Source organism: Miscanthus floridulus, chromosome 5 (genome assembly GCF_019320115.1).
Source record: "Miscanthus floridulus cultivar M001 chromosome 5, ASM1932011v1, whole genome shotgun sequence".
NCBI lineage: Eukaryota > Viridiplantae > Streptophyta > Magnoliopsida > Poales > Poaceae > Miscanthus > Miscanthus floridulus.
Window position 1 is genome coordinate 23393771 of NC_089584.1, and position 20650 is coordinate 23414420.

Genomic DNA, 20650 nt, shown 5'->3' on the forward strand with positions numbered 1-20650 from the left:
TAGGGGGAGAAATAGTGAGAGAGATAAGATATGACAAAGGAAGGGGATCAATTAAAATTTGAGCACAAAGTAGGGGGAGCAAGCTCATGAACTTGTATGGTGCATTTGAATGTGCATTTCATATGTTTGCTTGCATGGCACAAGTTTTAAATTTCAATATCCATGCTTGTGTGGTGTATGCTAGTTGTATTTGAATGATGAAATGAAAACTAGCATGCATAGGTCATCTAATGATTTCATTCCAAGTATTTACAAGTGGTATCTAGCTATCAAGTGGTATCTAGCTAAAGTAACTAGACTTATGTTCATCATATGGAAACTAGACCCTTACTTGTAATATTGATCTCATGGGGTATTCTAGTTTTTATGTATGTCTAGTTACTAATGGTGCTAAGGATGGTATAATGGTGCACTCCGATTGGTATCACGCTTCAAAGGTCCATCTCTTATACCTTAGCATCATTTGGTAGAAATTGTCTCCTATATTTCCTATCTAAGCATATGTGACAAGCTACAATCCAAACTCTTAGCACATATGTAGGGGGAGCAATTGCTACCATATGGAGTTCATGAAACTTGTCCATATCCTTTACACTGGTAAATATGCTTGGGCAAGCACATGGATTCAATGAAACTTATATTCATATCTTTGTATAAGGGTTTCATCAATTACCAAAAAGGGGGGAATAATTGAAAGCTCTAGTTTGGTTTTGGTTAATTGATGAAACCCTAAGTGCTAACATCTAGTTTATCAAAGTGATCATGAGATAGGTAGCACTATTTCTCAAGTGATGAAGCAATGACGAAGATCATGACAATGGTGAAGTGGCTGGTTATGATCAAAGGCTTGAGCTTGGAAAAGAAGAAAGAGAAAAACAAAGGCTCAAGGCAAAAGTAATAAAATGTAGGAGCCATTTTGTTTTAGTGATCAAGACACTTAGTGAGTGTGATCACATTTAGGATAGATAGCCATACTATTAAGAGGAGTGAAACTCGTATCGAAATGCGGTTATCAAAAGTGCCACTAGATGCTCTAATTCATTGCATATGCATTTAGGATCTAGTGAGTGCTAACACCCTTAAAGATGTTTGTGAAAATATGCTAACACATGTGCACAAGGTGATACACTTGGTGGTTGGCACATTTGAGCAAGGGTGAGGAGATAGAGAGATAGAGGGTCAAGTCTTGCCTGTTTTAACAACTGACCGAATGCTGGTCTCAGGGAGACCGGCACGTCCAGTCAAGCGTGGTAGTGATACCTGGCGTCGGTCATGTGACCAGGACGCTGGGGACCCCTCTGACTGACCCGGTACGATGGAAGGCAGTGTCCGATCAAAGCTTAAACCGTTAAGCTGCATAGAAGTTGGGGTGACCAGGGGGGGGGGGGGGGATGTGACTGGATGCTGGCTGAGTCCGGTCAGTGGCCACCGGTACAAGTCCGGTCGAAGAAAAAACTGGTTTCGGAACATTACTGTAAACGATCGAACACTGGGGGGCTTCAGCGTCTTGGTCACTTTGGTAGAGCGTCCGGTCAACTGCGACGTTGAGATCAGCGTCCGTTAATAAAGGATGACACGTGGCCGCCATCGGGCGACCGGACTGAGCCCTGTGTCCGTCAGTAGGACCGGAGAGTCCGGTCACCCGATCAGTGCCCAGTGAAGGGGTACAATGGCTCTATTTTGTGGGGCTTCTATTTAAGCCCCATGGCCGGCTCAAGCTCACTCTCTTGCACATTTTCATTGACATAGCAACCTTGTGAGCTTAGCCAAAGCACTCCCACTCATCCATCATTGATTCATCATTGGGAGAGAATCCAAGTGCATTGCTTGAGTGATTGCATCTAGAGGCACTTGGTATTCGTGTTGCTGCGGATTTCGCTTGTTACTCTTGGTGGTTGCCACCACCTAGACGGCTTGGTGCAGCGGTGGAGGATGGCATGAGTTGGTGATTGTTCATGGCCATCTCCGGTGATTGTGAGGGGAGTTGTACCTTCCCCGGCGGAGTGCCGAAAGGTAACTCTAGTAAATTGCTGTGTCATTGAGTTACCTCACTTGTGGGTAGGTTCTTGCGTGTCCAATCATGTGGACGAGGTTTGTGAAACACCTCTTAGCCGCGAACCACCAAGTGTTGGTCGACACAACGGGGACGTAGCGTGTTGGCAAGCACGTGAACCTCGGGAGAAAATCGGTTGTCCTTGTATTTGCATTCTCTCGGTGATTGTAATCTTCATCTTGTGATTGGTTCATTCCTCTACACGGCGGTATAATCACCCTACCCTCATTTATATTCTTGCAAACTAGTTGTGGCAAGCTCTTTGTGTAATTAGAATTGAGAGCTTGCTTTGTTTTTTAAGTTCATCTAGTGGAGCTCTTTAGAGTAGCAAGATTGAGAGCTCTTAGTGAGTAGTAACATTGCAAGTTGTGTGTCTAGTAATCATTGCAACTAGAATTGTTGGATAGGTGGCTTGCAACCCTGTAGAGCTAGAGCAAGTTTGCATTTCGCTATTTGTCATACTAATCAAATTGCTCTAGTTGATTTGTAGATTTTTAAATAGGCTATTCACCCCCCTCTAGCCATATTAGGATCTTTCACCACCGCTGCTCTGGGTCGGCGCCCACACGTCCGAGGTGGACTTGGGCGCATGGTTCATCGAGGTTGACAGTCTTTAGGGCCTTCCCAGGTCCTTCCACCGTCATCACATCTTCCCTCTCCTCGGCCTCGACGTCGTGCAGTGCACAGAACGTCGCCATTAGGATACTGGCCTCATCGTCATCATCAGTTTGCACCAGATGAGCCTCAGCCTTTCTCCTGCATGCGATTTGGGCACTCCTGTGCTCAATGGCCCATCTTCCCGCAGCGTCGATAGGCATTGGGGTCGACCTGCTTCTTCTTCTCCGAAGAAGCCTTATTGCGGCGCTTGCCATCGCCACTATGGCTGGAGGAGGCTACCTTCCCGGAGTTTCTCCGAGCAGCCCACTCATCTTCTATCAACAGCAGTTTGCCACTGTCCTTCGTTGTTATCGTCTGCTCTAGGCGCTCGTCCACCGCCCACAGACGGTCTGTCACATCCTCATTGGTGAGGGTGGACAAGTCCAGCATCGTCTCTATGGAGAGAGCAATCTAGATGTACTTTGCGGCACGGAGTGGAGGTACTGGAGACTGCCTCCTCTTCATCGATGGTGACGTCATGGCTCTTTAGCTTGTTGATGAGCGTTTGGCAGGCGAAGAAAGAAATCCTGCACCGTTTCACCATCCTTGAACTTGAGGTTGGCATACTCCTGCTTCAGAAGCTGGGTCGTCGCCCTTCGCGCGGTCGGAACCGACGCGCATCGCCGCAATAGCTCCCACGCCTCCTTAACCGAGCTCTTCGCCCCCAACGGCCCTGTACTCCGCCGATACAGCTGCGAGGATAGCCTCCAACGCTGACATGTCATCTTTCTCATTGTCGGTGCCCTTGTCAACAGCATTCCAGAGCCGTCGAGCTCTAAGCTTCACTTTCATGGTCATCGACTACTCTCCATAGTTGGTGCGAGTCAGCGTCGGTCAACTGGTGCCACTGACTTCCCGCACCGTGCGAATAATGACCTCCGGTCGTGGTTGGGCAGCCACAATAGTGCCACTACTGTCGTCCATTTCCGAAACCGTTCATCATTGCCAGCGATTAGTCCGGCGATGTCGCTTGTACGGCTCTGATACCACTTGTTGGCCCACAGGATCACCGACTCAGGTGAGTCGATACACTCACCAGTCTTGCCTAGCCCCGCTAGTATTGCCGAGCCCACTAGCTAAGCCGACCACGAACAAGCGTTGTCCGACCACACACACTGTGGCTAAAGATTGAAGAAGAGGGAGAACAGAGCATACACACATAGTACAAGCACCAGCGTTGGCTGAAGTCTGTATAGGAGATGGCAAATCTGAACTCCTATTTGTTGAGTTGCAGTGGCAAACTATATATCCGACTCTATCCATCTAGTCCTAGTACAGCTGTCCTGCTGCAGCAGTGACTAGATAACACAGCAGGACTGACTTCTGCGCCTGTCCCTGTATGTGGCTACAGTACGGCAGGTGAGCCGTTCGGTACCTGCCTCTACAGCGGCTACAGTACCACAACAAGGAGCCTTTTTGGCGTCGCCTTCCCTTATTGTGTGTTCACACAAGAAAACAGTCGATTATCTAACAAACTCCAGCAGAGGGATAAATGTGTCCACACAAGGTAATACATCAGTATCTGTATTTTGGTGGCTGCATGAGATATAAGGTACTTCCTCCATTCTAAATTGTAAGTCATTTAGATTTTATATGTACATAGCTTTTGCTATGTACTTAGATATACATTAATAGTAAAAACTATGAATCTAGAAAAAGATAGTGACTTATAATTCGGAATAATAGATGGAGTATTTCACTGCCTCTAACCTGGTCACGTTTGCATCACCATGTGCATATGTGAAATTACAATGACTTTGTTGGAAGTATACTGTCTTATAGCGAGGACTGAGGCAGTGTTAATATGGCGATCTACCATATTAGTTATGCCCTGGCTGTTTAGTTTTTTTTTTTTTTTTGAACCGAGGATCTCTCCATTTCCACTGTTTGCAATGGAAATACAGCATTAAAGAGTATTTCAGACAGAAGAAGGGTGCGATAAGAGAGTTTACAAAAGGTACCCTTACAAAACGACACTCGCCTGCTTCAGACGATCTACAGAGAACAGCATCGAGACCACAAAAGTAACAGCGACAAAGCAACGACTACCATGAGTCGACCAACCAAATTACAGTTTTGCTGAAGGAACCAGCACAGACACCAGACAACTTCGGCAAAGCCTTCCAGCGAAAACAGGCATCAGAAAAGCCCTTCTCAGTCCCCCTGACTGTCCCCCTTATCATCCTTCAGCATGTACTGCCCTTTTTTCGCCGTCTTTTGCTCATCAGCTTCACCGCAATCTCCAGCATTGTGTTGACACCGCCACCAGAGCTCCTTGTCATTCTCCAGGAACCTGCCCAGTAACTCATGAGCGAATGTAACAGGATTTGTCACAGATTTGCCTTCAAAACACACAGTGTTGCGTGTTTTCCAAATTGCCCAGCAGATAGCTGCAATACCCAGGGTATGGAACTGTTTACCAGCCGGTGCCAATTCTCACACCACGTGCAACATTGTCCAATTGATCTAGGAACGTTATTAGCACCAAAACACAATGGGCAATGAGGCCCAAACAGCTTTTGCAATACTGCATTGAAAAAGAAGATGAGGAACAGTTTCATCCCTATCACAGAAATAGCAAGGGGGCTTCCAACATCTTCTTGTAATCATGTTGTCATTTGTAAGAATTGCATTATTCATAATTAACCATAGGAATATTTTGATTTTGGCAGGGATCTTCCGTTCCAAATTTTCATTGTGGTAGGGTTAGCATCACTAATAGTTAAGGTTTTGTAGACAGATTGACACTAAAATGCCCTTATTGCCAAATTTCCATTGGATCAAGTCCTTTTCAGGTACAGTTGAAAATTAGCTGCATCTCTTAGTATCTTGTCCCATCCCAGCCTCAAACATCAACCAGCCACCTAGTGAAAGTTATCATTTGTGGCTCTAGTTTCATATGATGTACAGTCACATCTGGTTGTTCACAGATCTTAAACAGGTCTGGGAATATGAGGCATAGGGGCTTATCATGAAGCCAAGTATCTTCCCAGAAGAGTGTTTCTTGCCATCTCTAGTTATTGTTTTCCTACCCTGTAGGTAGATATCCTTTATTTTCAAGAGGTCGACCATATGGGATGCCCTGGCTGGTTGACACCTGTTGCTCATATCAACATCACTGAATGACTGAATTGCTATTGCTGTGCTGTCAGACACCTGATTCTGGTCAGCTGAAACCAGAGCCCAGAGGAGTAGAGGATGCCGGGGGTGGTTGCGTGTGCCGTGTCAGCACAACGCACTTGTATCATAACACATAGTTGTACAGCCATTATATTGGAGCAACCCAACTAAACCAAGCAAAACCATGCTAGAGTTAATGATATCCAAATATATCCAGTTTGTTGAGAAGTTATCCCCAAAGCATCTGATCAACAGGGAATATATAGTCCAGGCATGCACTAGCTGTTGTTTACTCGAAGTTGACGAGTACGTCAGCTCTGTATAATACTGGTACATTCTACTTGTGAACTGTGATACTTTATCTATCCGATTTTCCAGTTTTGTATTGCAGGATGCATGGAGTCGAGTAGCTTGGTGGGGTGGAATCTCTATGTGCTGCACGACTGCGTCGCACGTCCGTTTGTCTGTTCTTCTCTCTCTGAGATTGCAGGTCCTGGTTTCTCACGGCTGCTGAGGCTGAAGCTGACTCCGGAGGCCGGAGTGTTAGACATAATCTGCTCTGCCCATTCTCTCTTGTTGGAGATGGTCGGCTCGGCCGACCACTCTCTGTTAGGAGTTGGGGACTGTCGATCAGTTCTCTATAGCTGTAGTAGTATTATAATAGGCCACCTCTAGTACATTAGTTGATAGCTATTACATCAACCATGACTTGGTAGTAAGCTGAGGTAAGCTTTGTACTATTAGAAGTAGTTAGTTGGTGAACCCTGTACCTTAGGAGTAGGTAGTAGTGTACTTTGAACTCAGGAGTAGGTAGTTGGCCAACAACTACGTACCTGATAGAGGTACAGCTAGAGTTGTATATATTCCATCCAAAGGCAATGGAATACTCAGTTCAATTGCCACAAACCAAAGGGCAGGGCTTCGGCCAACGCTGGCGCTTTGTGCTGAGTGTGTGTGCGCTGTTCTCAATCTCTTCTTCTACCTTTAGCCATAGTGAGTGAGTGTGTGTGCTGGTAAGTTAGTTGCTTACCTGTGCAGGGCAACCAGGGATCAACAAGTGGTATTAAAGCCGTACAAGCGCCGTCACCGAACTAACCGCTGGCGATGACGGACGGTTTGGAGATGGGCGACAGCAGCAGCGCTGCTGTGGCTGGCCCAGCCACAAAGGAGGTCGTTACGCGCATGGTGCGGGAGGTCAACGGCACCAGTTGGCCGACGTTGACTCGCACCAAACTATGGCGAATGGGCGGTGACCATGAAGGTCAAACTCAGAGCCCGACGGCTCTGGAATGCCATTGACAGGGCACCGACAAACAAAGAAGATGACATGTCAGCGTTGGAAGCCATCCTCGCTGATGTGCCAGCAGAGTACAAAGAGCCGTTGGGGGCGAAGAGCTCTGCTAATGAGGCGTGGGAGGCCATTGCGGAGATGCGTGTTGGTTCCGACCATGCAAAGAAGGCGATGGCCAGCTACTGAAGCAGGAGTACGCCAACCTTAAGTTCAAGGATGGTGAATCGGTGGAGAACTTCTCCATCTGCCTATAGACGCTCATCAGCAAGCTGAGGAGCCACGGTGTCACCATCGACAAAGAGAGGCGGTCTCCAAGTACCTACACTCTGTGCCGGCGAAGTACATCTAGATGCTCTCTACATAAAGACGATGCTGGACTTGTCCACCCTCACCATTGAGGATGTGACAGATTATCTACGGGCAGTGGACGAGTGCATGGAGCTAGCCACAACAACGACAGACAGCTGCAAGTTGCTGCTGACAGAAGAGGAGTGGGCTACCCGGATGAAGGAGAAGAGTCCGAGGAAGCCTCTCCAGCCGCGGTGACGATGGCAAACGCCATGGCAAGCTTCTTCAGAGAAGAAGAGAAGGTCGACCCCCAAGGCCTGCCGGCGCGCGGGAAGACGAGTCATTAGGGAAAGGAGTGCCCAAATCGTAAGCAGGAGAAGAAGGCTGAGGCTCATCTGGCGTAGGCTGATGAGATGATGAGGCCACTCTTCCGATGACGACGTTCTGTGCACTACACGACGTTGAGGCCAAGGAGAAGGGAAAGGGGACGGTGGAAGGGCCTAGGAGGCTCTGAAGGCTATCAACCTCGATGAACCGCGCGTCCAAGTCCACTCGAACGTGTGGGCGGTGAGCAGGAGCAGCAGTGGTTACATGGGACTCCGGCGTCACCAACCCATGATGGCTCCAAGGTATCCTTCTCCGAGCTCGACGACGACGTGACCGGCAAAGTGAAGTTCGATGAGAAGGCGGCCTAGGACTGGACAGTCGGGGCACGGGGGAAGCTGATGGCAATCACCAGTTACCTTCGTCGTCGAGCGCATGGTCATTCCGGTGGTGGAGACGTGGAGAGGAGGTGTTGACCACTCCAGCAAGAGCCGAGCACTCTGGGGCAGTTGCCGAGCACTCTGGGAGGAGTGCCGAGCAACTGCAGAGAGGGGGTGCCGAGTACTTCAGCAACAATGCGAGCGCTCCAGCAGTAGAGTCGACCACTCCAGGAGTGGTGCTGACCGCTCCAGCAGTGGATCTGACCACTCTGGCAATGGTGCTGAGTGATCCAGCAGCACGCCGACCACTCCGGTAGTGGTGTCGAGCGCGTCCAGCAGCGATGCGACCACCTCTGGCAGAATAGGAAAGCCGAGGACCACCGATCGAGTTCACCTCCCCTCTGAGCGACATCAGCGAGTTCATGGATGCCTTCCCACGACGGTCAGGAGGTCTGGTTCCGCAGGCTGGACAACATCATTGGCAATGCAGGGGGGCCACAGGCCTAGCGAGTCGGCTGCTCGACAATCTAGAGTTGCTCCTTGTTAGTGCCGAGGAGCCACCGACGTTCGCAGTGGCTGAACGCGACGCCAATTCATGACGGGCGATGTCGGAAGAGATGAAGGCCATCGAGGATAATGGCACATGGGAGCTGGTAGATTCCACCGGTAGGCTGCAAGGCGATCGGCTTGAAGTGGGTCTACAAGGTGAAGCAGGACGAGCGCGGCGCCATTGTCTAGTACAAGGCTCGGCTCGTCGCCCGCGGCATCGTGCAGCGTGAGGGCATCGACTTCGAGGAAGTCTTTGCTCCGATGGCAACGAATGGAGTCCGTTCGCTTGCTATTGGCCATGGCAGTAGCGAAGGATTGGTGTGTCCACCACCTCGATGTCAAGTCTACGTTCCTCAACGGCGAGCTCGCAGAGAAGGTCTTCGTCAAGAAAGCTCCGGGCTTCGCCATCAAGGGCGCTAAGCACATGATGCTCAAGCTGCGCAAGGCGCTCTATGGGCTACGGCAGGCCCCCCGGGTGTGGAACGCCAAGCTCGACGCCACCTTGGTTGAGCTTGAGTTACCTCGCTACACTACAGAGCACGCACTCTACACACAACGACAGGGAAAGGAGCTCATCATCGACGTGTACGTAGATGACTTAATAGTCATCGGAGCACGAGCAGAGGACATCGACGGTTTCAAACGCGAGATGGCGGCTCGTTTCAAGATGAGCGATCTCGGCACGCTCTCCTACTACCTCAGCATCGAGGTGAGGCAAGGGAAGCAGAGCATCTCCCTAGGTCAGCGTGCCTACGTGGAGAAGCTGCTAGAGCGCGGCGGCATGGCGGAGTGAAAGCCGTGCGCGACTCCGATGGAGGAGCGGCTAAAGCTGAGCAAGCACAACACTGCTGCAAAGGTGGACGCGACGCGCTACCGGAGTATCATCGGCGGGCTACGCTACCTCACTCATACCCGACCGGACATTGCGTTCGCGGTTGGGTACGTCAACCGTTTCATGGAGGACCCGCACGAAGATCACTAGTCGGTAGTGAAAAGGTTGTTGCGCTATGTCAAGGGGATGCTCGATCAAGCGATCATCTTCCCCAAGAGTGGAGGCAAGGGAGGGTTGTGGCTCACGGTGTTCAGTGAGGCACCCCCAAGGCAAAGGAAGGCGAGCCGGAGCTCACTGGTTTCAGCGATGCGGACATGGCGGGCGACATTGATGGGCAACGGAGCACCTCCGGCATGCTCGTCTTCTTTGGAGCGCCCCCATTGCTTGGCAGTCGCTGAAGCAAAAGACCGTGGCGCTATCGACGTGTGAGGCGGAGTACGTCGCAGCAGCCATGGTGGCGTGCCAGGCTATCTGGCTACGCCAGCTGCTGAGCGAGCTAACCGGCGATGAAGCTCATCCGCTAGCTCTGATGGTGGACAACCAGCCTACCATCGCCCTCGCCAAGAACCTTGTCCTCCACGACCGGAGCAGGGACATCGACATCAAGTTCCACTTCCTCTAGGACTACATCGATGGAGGGCAGATCGTCATCGAGTTTGTCGAGACCGGCAGACAACTCGCTGACATCCTCACCAAGTCACTCGAACGCCTGTGGTTCATGGAGCTAAGAAAGATGATTGGCATGGATGAGGTCAAGGCATCAGGCTAGCAGTAGAATTAGGGGAAGAATTATTGGACATAATCTGATGCTCCCCATTCTCTCCTTGGTTGAAGACTGGTCGGCTCGACCGACCACTTCCTATTGGGAGTTGAGCACTGATCAACTCTGCCAACTAGTTCTCTGTAGCTGTAGCAGTATTACAATAGGTCACCTCTAGTACATTAGTTGGTAGCTATTACATCAGCCATGACTTGATAGTGGGGCTGAGGTAAGCTTTGTACTGTTAGGAGTAGGTAGTTGGTGAACCCTATACCTTAGGAGTAGGTAGTTGATGAACCCTCTACCATAGGAGTAGGTAGTTGGTATACTCTTGAATTCAGGAGTAGGTAGTTGGCCAACAACTATGTATCTGGTAGAGGTACAACTAGAGTTATATATATTCCATTCAAAGAGCAATGGAATACTCGGTTCAGTTGCCACAAACCAAAGGGCAGGACTTCGGTTAACGCTGGCGCTTATGTTGAGTGTGTGTGTTGTTCTCAACCTCTTCTTCTACCTCTAGCGATAGTGAGTGACTTTGTGTGCTGGTAAGCTAGTTGCTTACCTGTACAAGACAGCCAGGGATCAACATGGAGGACAAATAGTTTAAGCGTTTTCGCAGCAAGTGTGACACATGCGCTCGACATAAATATTTCAGCAGTGTTGGGCTCTGCTAGCAAAGCCATGTGAAGCTTAGAAAGGCCACTCTTGCAAGGACAATCAAGCATTGGTTAATTTTCAGTGGTACATAGCTTCCCGATGAAACGTGAGGGCACGTCGAAGCTTGGAGCGGATACCATGGCTGACCTGCCTTGTTAGGATGCCCGTGCATGAAGGTTATCTTCCCTGTACGTAGCAGTACAGCTTATATTATTTTAAGGTATGTATGGCTAACTAAGAAGGCGGCCCCGGTGCAAGAGGTAGAGTCTTACCGTCTATGACTGGAAGGTTTCAGGTTCGAATCGTGGTCTCCTCATATTACACAGGCGAGGGTAAGACTCGCCACTAACACCTTTCCCTAGACCCCACATAGAACAGGAGCTCTCTGTACTAGATACGTCCTTTATGTACGGCTAACTAACTTAGGTAACACATAGCCGTCCAGTGTTCCACTAGTGCTCCCGTTTAGCTGGATGCAAGTTGGTAATTGTACCGACTATCCATTAGCACTATTTTCTTCTAGGTTACAGTGCAGAAGAATGATGAGTATGTGTACCTCATGGTTAATTGCACATTTGATGCCTATCTATCTCCAACCATATTTAAACTGTTTGGAACTCAGAATTGACCATTTGAGCACATTTTGTCTTTCAGGAAGCTGGATAACCAGATTGGTACTCTAATGTCACTGGAAGGCCGTCTCTTGGGTGGCTGCCTGTTACACATAGTAGGTACAGGAGTATATGACACCATTTTGCAGCCATTTTCACACCAGCATATGCTAGTCTCCATACGATCCAAATTATAAGTTGTTTTAGCTTTGTTCTAAGCTAAACTTTTCTAAATTTGATCAAGTTTATACAAAGATACACAAACATCTACTACACGTCAAACTATATTTATTAGATGCACTACGAAATATATTTTGACGTGGGTTCATTCGAGATTGTAGATAGATGTCAATATATTTTCTTTTATAAACTTGGTAGTCTGTGCATGCATGATAATGAAGTTCTTCTGTATGCATGCATATGTATCGATCTTTATTTCTTCTATACTGCACATGGGCTTGGATATTATGTATGGGGATGGAAGCCGAGATTGCTCGCTAGCTGTTAATACTTCGTGCGTGCACTCACAACTAGATTCACGTTCTTAGCCGAGTGTCTGAGGCACTCGGCCAAGGCTAAATTGTACTTGGCAAAGCCTTTGCCGAGTGTGGCACTCGGCAAAGAACACACGGTAAAAAATTAATCGACAAAAGCCGTTTTGCCGAGTGTTTTTTTATCAGACACTTGGCAAAAGCTTTGCCGAGAGCCCCGGGGGGCACTCGGCAAAGAAAAGCGACCGTCACGGCGTCGGCCCCGTTCATGGTGGCTTTGCCGAGTGCCAACCCTGCAGGCACCCGGCAAAATTTTTTTTAAAAAAAAAAATTTCTTTGCCGAATGCCCCCTGATTGGCGCTCGGCAAAATTTGATTTTTTTAAAAAAAATTCTTTGCCGAGTGCCCTCTTGCCGGCACTTGGCAAAGTTTGAATTTTTTTTAAAAAAAATTCTTTGCCGAGTGCCCTCTGGCCGACACTCGGTAAAGTTTGAATTTTTTTTTAAAAAAAAAATCTTTGCCGAGTGCTCTCTGGCCGGCACTCGACAAAGTTTGAATTTTTTTTATGGCACTCGTCAAAGCTGGAAAAATGGTTTTTCGAGCGCCCATTTTTCCAGCTTTGCTGAGTGCTGTGATCATGGCACTCGACAACGGGGTCCTTTGCCGAGTGCAACACTTGGCAAAGTGACCCAAAACGGTAATTTTTAAAATTTTTTACATTCCATTATGACAAATAAATTCATACAAACATATATCACATATATTTCTCATCCATCACATAAATATCTCATCCATCCACACATCTATCCGCACATATCACATTCATTACAATATATATCACATATATAATAATAAGTGCTCAAGTCCATTTAAATAAATCCACAAGTCCATCAAAGTCCACAAGTGCATCACAAGTATATCACAAGTCCATCACCAAGTGAACAACAAATGAAAAAAATACAACGTGCACTCATCTCGAGCACTGTGACTGTGGTGAAGGTCCATCATTCGAAGGTGCATGAGGTAGATTATTCGAACCATCGTCAGATGAAGACTGCACAAAGGAGAAAAGATTGCATATAAGACAAGATTATTTGAATAGCTAATCTAGGAAGGTAGAGGCCATACAAGCAAAGCACAAGCGAAAGTAAAAAGCTTTCATACTCACAGGAGTAGCTGGAGGTGCAGGACGCGGAGACGGAGGTGGAACCAACATCCCAGCTGGCAGAGAGAAGACCACACGTTGCCTAAGCCCTTGTAGGAACTCCGTAATGTCCGTCAACCTCTGCGCCTGGGCCTGCCGCTCAGCCCGCTCGGCCTCCAGCTAGGCCACCATCCTCTGGTGCCTGGCCTCCAGCTCTTGACGTTGCCTCATTTCTTGTTCTAGCCGGGCTTGCAATATTTCACTCCAATGTTTCAGTAATGCAAAGCTAATTAAGATGTGTAAAGATCAATGTATGACGAGTAAAACAGGAATAACCTCGAGTGCGTCGACCCGGTGTTGTGCAACGATCGGTCGTGTGCGAATGGCTGGGCTCTCGTTCATGCTCTGTGCTCGGATCTAGGAGAGAGAGGGAGTAGAGGCCGTGTCGATGACGCCGTCGCCAAGCCAGAACCGCCCATGCTTCTTGCCTTGACCCGCCCTCATGACGGTCTCTCCATCGAAGTCCTGGGTGCTCGGATCATGGTCTGACCCATGGAGCGACCTCGCCACCTCAGTGTACTCACTGATGCGGGAGTGGATGCTTAGGTTCGTGTATGCCTCAGGCGGGAGTGTACTCACTGATGTCGTCTTTTCAGTGTGTATTACATCAATGTTATGTGGCAGAAGAAGGTCAACGAAATAGGGGAGCCTCGTCATGCCCGAGATATGAGTCGACATATGTTGCTCACCATATCCCACAAAACCACCTTCTTCATTGGGCACGAGAGCATCTATCTGAGCATTAACCTCGGCACCGGCCATCATCCACGGTGCAGGGTTTGTCACTTTGACACATTTCGTAAAGTTCTTGATGTCTTGTCTGAATGGATGGTCAAGAGGTAGGAATTGACGATGTCTGTTGAACGATGAATACTTGCCACCCTTCTGCAACCAAATGAACCTCACACCTTCCTTGCATATTGGGCATAGAAACTTCCCGTGAACACACAAGGCGTAGAATATCCCATACGTCAGGAAGTCATGCAGGGAGTAGTGGTACCAAACGTGCATTTTGAAGGTTGTCTTTGTAGCTCAATCGTATGTCCATACCCCTTCGTCCCAAGCACGGACCAATTCATCAAACACAGGCTCCATGAACACACCCATATTACTCCCTGGGTGTCCAGGAATTATCAACGACAAGAATACGTTATGTCATTGAAAGGAGACACCGGGGGGAGATTAAGGGGGATAACGAAGATGGACCAACATGTGTATGGGGCAGCCATCATTCCATAAGGATTGAACACATCTGTTGCCAGCGCGACACGTACATTACGAGCCTCATCTACTTTGTCACAATGTTTGTCATTAAAGCGGATCCAAGCTTCACCATCGGATGGTTGTACCATCTTGTCAGGATTGTACCATTTGCCATTTTTGTGCCATGTCATCTGTTTCATGGATTCCTCGGTCATGTATAGATGTTGGATCCTCGGTAGGAACGGAAGGTACCATAGGATTTTCATGGGGGTCGTAAGTTGCCTCTTCTGGCCATCATCAGAGTCTACCTCCAGGTACCTGGAGGATTTACACTTTGGATAGAACTTTGCATGCTCATGTTCTTTTCTAAATAGGACGCACCCCTTCGGACAAGCATGTATCTGCTCATACGGCATCTTAAGTGCACGAAGGAGTTTCTGTGACTCGTACATGCTCTTTGGCAGAATGTGGCCCTCCGGAAGCAAGGTGCCAATCACGGCCAACATCTTATCGAAGCCAGGCCCACTCAAGTTTAACTCGGACTTTAACCCCATTAAGCGTCCAATAGCATCCAATTGAGACACCATTGACCGATCGTGAAGGGGTTTTTGTGCCGAGTCCATCATGTCGTAGAACGCCTGTGCGGCTGCCTCCATCTCCTCCTTCTCACGTCCCTCATCGAACTGTCCTTGGTGAAAGTCATCTAACATGTCTGCTACCCCCGGCATCAGCATCAAAAGCCTCCACCCGTGGTCTCACCACCTCCTCTCTCATACGATGGGCTTCACCATGGTGGACCCACCGGGTGTAGTCCGGCGTAAATCCATTCTTCATAAGATGTTTACCCATTTCCACCTTGTTTACCCTTCTCCTGTTTCCACATTTGCTGCAGGGACACAAAACTAGGCAATGTCCTTTAGCAGCCTTGCCAAATGCACTGTTCAAGAAAGCATCGGTCTTGTTCATCCATTTCGCGGTGTAATCACTCTGACTTCTCCAGCCTGTGTACATCCACTAACGGTCATCCATCCTCTAACATATGTATCAGCGAGTAATGTAACCATCAATTATATCTACATGGCATTCCTACTGTCTAATAGGTGAGGATAGGTCCTAATCCCACTCGCGGATGCGTAGATGAGGTTAGTTTTCATACTCTACTCCTATCCAAGATAGAATTTTGGCAGCACCTCCCCACTGTTCTTCAGATACACGTCCTGCCAAAGAAGAGTACATATCCGGAGAACAACAAGGAGGTGATGCCGAAACTCTATCTAGGACTAGAGCAGACCATGGAAACTAATCCATCTACGCATCCGTGGGCTGTCCAAAAAACGTGGACAATTCGAAACAGATACGGTCATAGATATGCAAAGATCTGCATACCTCCAACCGTATCTCTTTCGAACGGGAGACGCCTAACTGGGTTACGCGATCTACGACCATGGTACGGAAAGAGGGGTTATACTTAGGGTGGCAGTGGAGTCAGGCTAGCGGGGCCGTGGCGGGTCAGTGCAGTGGCGAGGCGACGCGGTGCAGGCAGACTGGCACGGTGACGGGAACTCCAACTCGGCTCCGACGGTCTCCTCTCTACAAAAATAGAACAAAATACTGTCATTTAAAAAAAATCGGCAGAACCTCCCCTGCACGGTGAGGTTTTCAAAACCTAAAAAAAACAATGGCATAATGGCCGACAAGCACATATGTCTCAAGAGAAGCCATGTAGTTTGGATATCAATCCATGCAGAAGAATATATCCAAGTAATACCACTACTTCTACTACTACTTCCACTATTGCTACTACTACTACCACTAGTTCTACTACTACTATTACCACTATTGCTACAACTACTACCACTAGTTATACTACTACTACTACCACTACTACTACTACCACCACTAATTCTACTACTACCACCACTAGTTGTACTACTACTACCACTACTTCTAATACTACTACTACCACTAGCACTACTAGTACAACTAATACTACTACAACTATCACTACCACAACAACAAGAGAGAAGGCATACCTGACGGGCGCCGAGGGTAGGGGCAGGCGGCGTCGGGGTCAGAGTCGGGGTCGCCGGAGTCGGGCACGGGCGGCATCGGGGTGGCCGGTCCACGGGGCGCGGCCGAGGGCAGGGCAGGGCACAGCTGAGGGCAGGGCTGGCGCGGTTGGTGGCAAGACGCGGCCAGGGGCAGGGCGCGGGCCGCGCGGGCGCGTGGGTGCGCGGGCGACGCAGGCGGCGTGGCGGCACGGGCGCGCGGGCGGTGGCAGCGCGGGTGAGCGTGCGGTGGCGCGTGCGCGTGGCGTGTGTGCGGGCTGCGTGGCCGGCCCAGGCGGGAGGGGTTAAATCCCCCCTTTGTCGAGTGCCCTCGATCTGGCACTTGGCAAAGGTTTTTTTAATTTTTTTTAAAAAAATTCTTTGCCGAGTGTCCCAGATCTGACACTCGGCAAAGATTTTTGTTTTTTTAAATACTCTGCCAAGTGCCTCTGACACGGCGCTCGGCAAAGATTTTTTTTTCAAAATTTCTTTGTCGAGTGCCTCTGCGAAGGCACTCGGCAAAGAGGATATTTAAAAAAAAAACCAAAACCCTCTTTCCCGAGTGCCTTATTCTTGGCACTCGGCAAAGACCCCCTTTGCCGAGTGCCATTCTCCGGAACTCGGCAAAGTTTTTTTATTTTTTGTTTTTAGCCTCCAAATTTTCTGTGCAGCCCTTTTAAAGTATCAGGAACTCCTAGTTAGAATTTGGGGATTTTTTGTGGCTTTTTGATATATTTAGTTACTTTATTTCGTTTACTTGAATTTTTTCGAAAAATATAAATTTGAACTGCACGTGGTACGAATAATTGAATTTAATGATTCAAAAAATGATAGTCCTGTTACTGAGTGTAGTGTGAGGCCGTATCCAGGAACGGCATGGCACTCGGCAAAGGGGGTCTTTACCGAGTGCCAAGAATAAGTCACTCGGCAAAGAGGGTTTTGAATTTTTTTAAAATATCCTCTTTGCCGAGTGCCTTCACAGGGGCACTCTGGCAAAGAAATTTCGAAAAAAAAAAATCTTTGCCGAGCGTCGTATCAGGGGCACTCGGCAAAATATTTTAAAAAAAACAAAAATCTTTGCCGAGTGCCAGATCTGGGACACTCGGCAAAGATTTTTTTTAAAAAAAAACTTCTTTGCCGAGCTAACAGCAGGCACTCGGCAAAGAAGGACGTGACCGAACACCGTTACGCGGGGCAGCCTATGCCGAGTGCCGCACTTTTGCCGAGAACCTAGCACTCGGCAAAGAAGTCCTTTGCCGAGAGCTTTTTTTTACCGAGTGCCCGGCACTCGGTAAAGAACTCTTCGCCGAGTGCAATTCTTTGTCGAGTGCCCGATTTTTGACACTCGATGAAGCAGTTTACACTTGGTAAAGATCCCGTTTTCAGTAGTGACCGGCGTCCAGCTTTAAAAAATAAGCTTGCCATCACCTAGCTTAGCCAGCTCTGAGGTCCTTCTACCTTTTGTTTTATTATTGTAACAATGCACACAAGCACGAAGTGGCCTTGAATGCCACGTGAAGAGGATCCATTTGTGGAGGAGTATGTGTGTAAATTAGTGGCCCTCTCTTCACTACAACATGGGACACCCGTATGCCGCGGCGGGTCTCAAGCTGCCTGTGTCACTAATTACTGCTGCTTGCCTTAATAAGCTGAACTGTACAGATAATTATGCGTCATGCCATCCATGGCTGTCCTCTTCTTAGGTAACATAGTAGTGTTTATTTCACCGTGTATGACAGCTCAAGACCTCGCTGGTTAGAGGATTACACCAACTTGCTGTCTTAAGATCCACAGGTTAGTAACACCTGCTAGTAGCTTCTTTTTCAGATCTCTCTCTATATAAGTGGCTGCCGGCCTACACGTTTCATGCATAGCCAGATCGAGCTAGGCATCCCAGCGCTACCAAGAACGGAACCCTAGCTGTTTATTCCTTGTCCATCTCCTAAACACGATCACACTGGTCTCACGCTTAGTGATACGAAGCTAGATAGCTAGCTAACTCAGTCCATCGAGGGATTAATTAGATGGCTCAGGCAGCAAGCAAGCGCAGTGCTTTGCTCCGGCCAATGATGTACGAAGATGAACCTTCCTCCATGTCCCTCGAGCTATTCGGCTACCACGGCGTCGTCGTGGACGGTGATGAGGCCGACGGCGGCTCTGCTGCGGCGGCCCTCTCCCTGCAGCTCGCCTTCGACGACGATAACTTCAAGGGCGGGTGCGACGGGGCCTCGGCTGATTACTACAGCAGCTGGGCTGCCTACGGTGGCTCGTGCGCCACATCCAGCTCCAGCTCGTCGGTGCTCAGCTTCGAGCAGGCCGGCAGCGGCGGACAGCATCACCTGGCCTATGGCGAAGACGGGTGCGCGCTCTGGATGGACCCGGCGGCCGCTGGCATGGTCGAGCATCCGGCACAGCAGCAGCATGGATCCAGCTGCAACTTTGGACTCGTCGTCAGCCCAGGCAGCTCGCCTGATGATGCCGGCCTATACATCCAGGAGCCGGGCACCGTTCAGCTGCCGGCCAAGGCGCCTCACAAGCGTGCACGCCGGGTAATTAACTATCTAATCAATATTAACTTATCTCCAAAAATCAAGGCTAATTCATGCATGGTTATACATAAGGATGACATCAAAATTAGTCATGAGTGGACACTGGATTCAAGCGAATATATAGTAACATGATATTGATTTGAAGCAGGATGGTGAGGTGCAAGCTGCAGCAGCGAAGAAGCAGTGTGGTGGCGGGGCCAGGAAGAGCAAGGCCAAGGCTGCTCCTGCTCCTACCAAGGACCCTCAAAGCGTAGCTGCAAAGGTTCGAAGAGAGAAGATTGCCGAGAAGCTCAAGGTCCTGCAAGATCTTGTGCCCAATGGCACCAAGGTATGATAATCCATATATATATATACACTCACGCTACATATTGTGCAGGTTTCTGTTAAGCTGCTGTATTAGTCAGTATCTATCTTAGTTCACTGGTTCCTATCTGCTAATAATTTGGATGGAAATGGTTCTTGTGTAGGTGGACTTGGTCACCATGCTAGAGAAGGCGATCACCTATGTCAAGTTTCTCCAGCTGCAAGTCAAGGTACGTACGTGATGATGACGATACGTACAATGTTTCGAGTTATCCTGTAGCCTGATCTGTGCTTTTGGCTACCTTCTGCATAGGATGGTATCGATCTTTATCTGATGGACGCATGCTGCATGCAGGTGTTGGCTGCCGATGAGTTCTGGCCCGCACAAGGAGGCAAGGCACCAGAGCCCTCTCAAGTGAAGGACGCCTTGGATGCCATCCTGTCATCCCAGCAGTACCCTAAATAATGAGCTCATGCACTGCTTCGTTTTAGTTTCTCTAGGAGCCTAGGATGATGATGTTAATTAGGAGATCTATCTATGCGTGGTGTATGGCTGGCGAAGAACAGGCCAGCAAACAAAGTAGTACAGGACAACTTCTTAAGAGAGTGACAGTTAAGTTACCTGAAGTTAGTTTAGCGGCGAATAATTCAGTCGTATACTAGTATGGTCGATCCTTTTTTTTTCTTCTCAATCAATTTTTCAAGATAATCACATCTTGTTTTGTATCACAGTTACGTTATCTGAATATATTCGACCGCTTGATTACCGAAAATGTACATACATATTTGTCTCCCATTGCGTGGCCAAATTATTAACAGTAAGCTAAAAGTTACAATCATGGCAAAGTTTTAAAGTTACGGCAAACAGCAACAATCCAATCACTAAGCCTTAAACGAAGGCGATGTCAGATACATGTTGTGAAGAACTTGTGTGACACATCGTGGAATAGTCGTCTTAACAACACTTTTCTTTTACTTAGCATATAATCTGCATCGTCCCTGCATTATTGCTATTCCGGGTGAATGAATTATACTTTCAGGTTTAACAATGAAGGTGAAATATAAGAACTCTAGGCACTGTATAAATGAGATAATAATAGTAACTAAATTAATTTTCAGCTCATTAATCATGATCGTGTGAGGTAATTCTTACTGAAAGTCATCCTAAATCCCGGTTGGCGAGATCGGGAAGCTTCGTGAGATAGAGGGAAATGCTCTGTTTTATCATTTGGGCGGTTGGATAGAGAAAGAAGCGTGTATGCATTTTTTTCACTAAAGAAGCGTGTATGCATGACAATAGAAAATACCTCCTCTCATATAAAAAGTAA

General features: G+C 48.3%; 1 protein-coding gene across 1 annotated transcript; it reads left to right on the forward strand.

Annotated features, from left to right (window-relative positions):
- The first annotated feature begins 18494 nt into the window (after positions 1-18494).
- Positions 18495-19788, forward strand: LOC136451776 (transcription factor HEC3-like). Its single transcript, XM_066452461.1, has 4 exons — positions 18495-19019; positions 19168-19347; positions 19487-19552; positions 19678-19788. Exons 1-4 carry the CDS (start codon positions 18495-18497, stop codon positions 19786-19788), a joined length of 882 nt encoding a protein of 293 aa, XP_066308558.1.
- The last annotated feature ends 862 nt before the right edge of the window (positions 19789-20650 follow it).

Bases quoted from the DNA above. Each gene is read 5' to 3' on its own strand.
- LOC136451776 (XM_066452461.1), top strand. From the start codon at position 18,495: ATGGCTCAGGCAGCAAGCAAGCGCAGTGCTTTGCTCCGGCCAATGATG. The intron at 19,020-19,167 runs GTAATTAACTAT...GATTTGAAGCAG, and splicing joins CTCACAAGCGTGCACGCCGG to GATGGTGAGGTGCAAGCTGC. The intron at 19,348-19,486 runs GTATGATAATCC...GTTCTTGTGTAG, and splicing joins TTGTGCCCAATGGCACCAAG to GTGGACTTGGTCACCATGCT.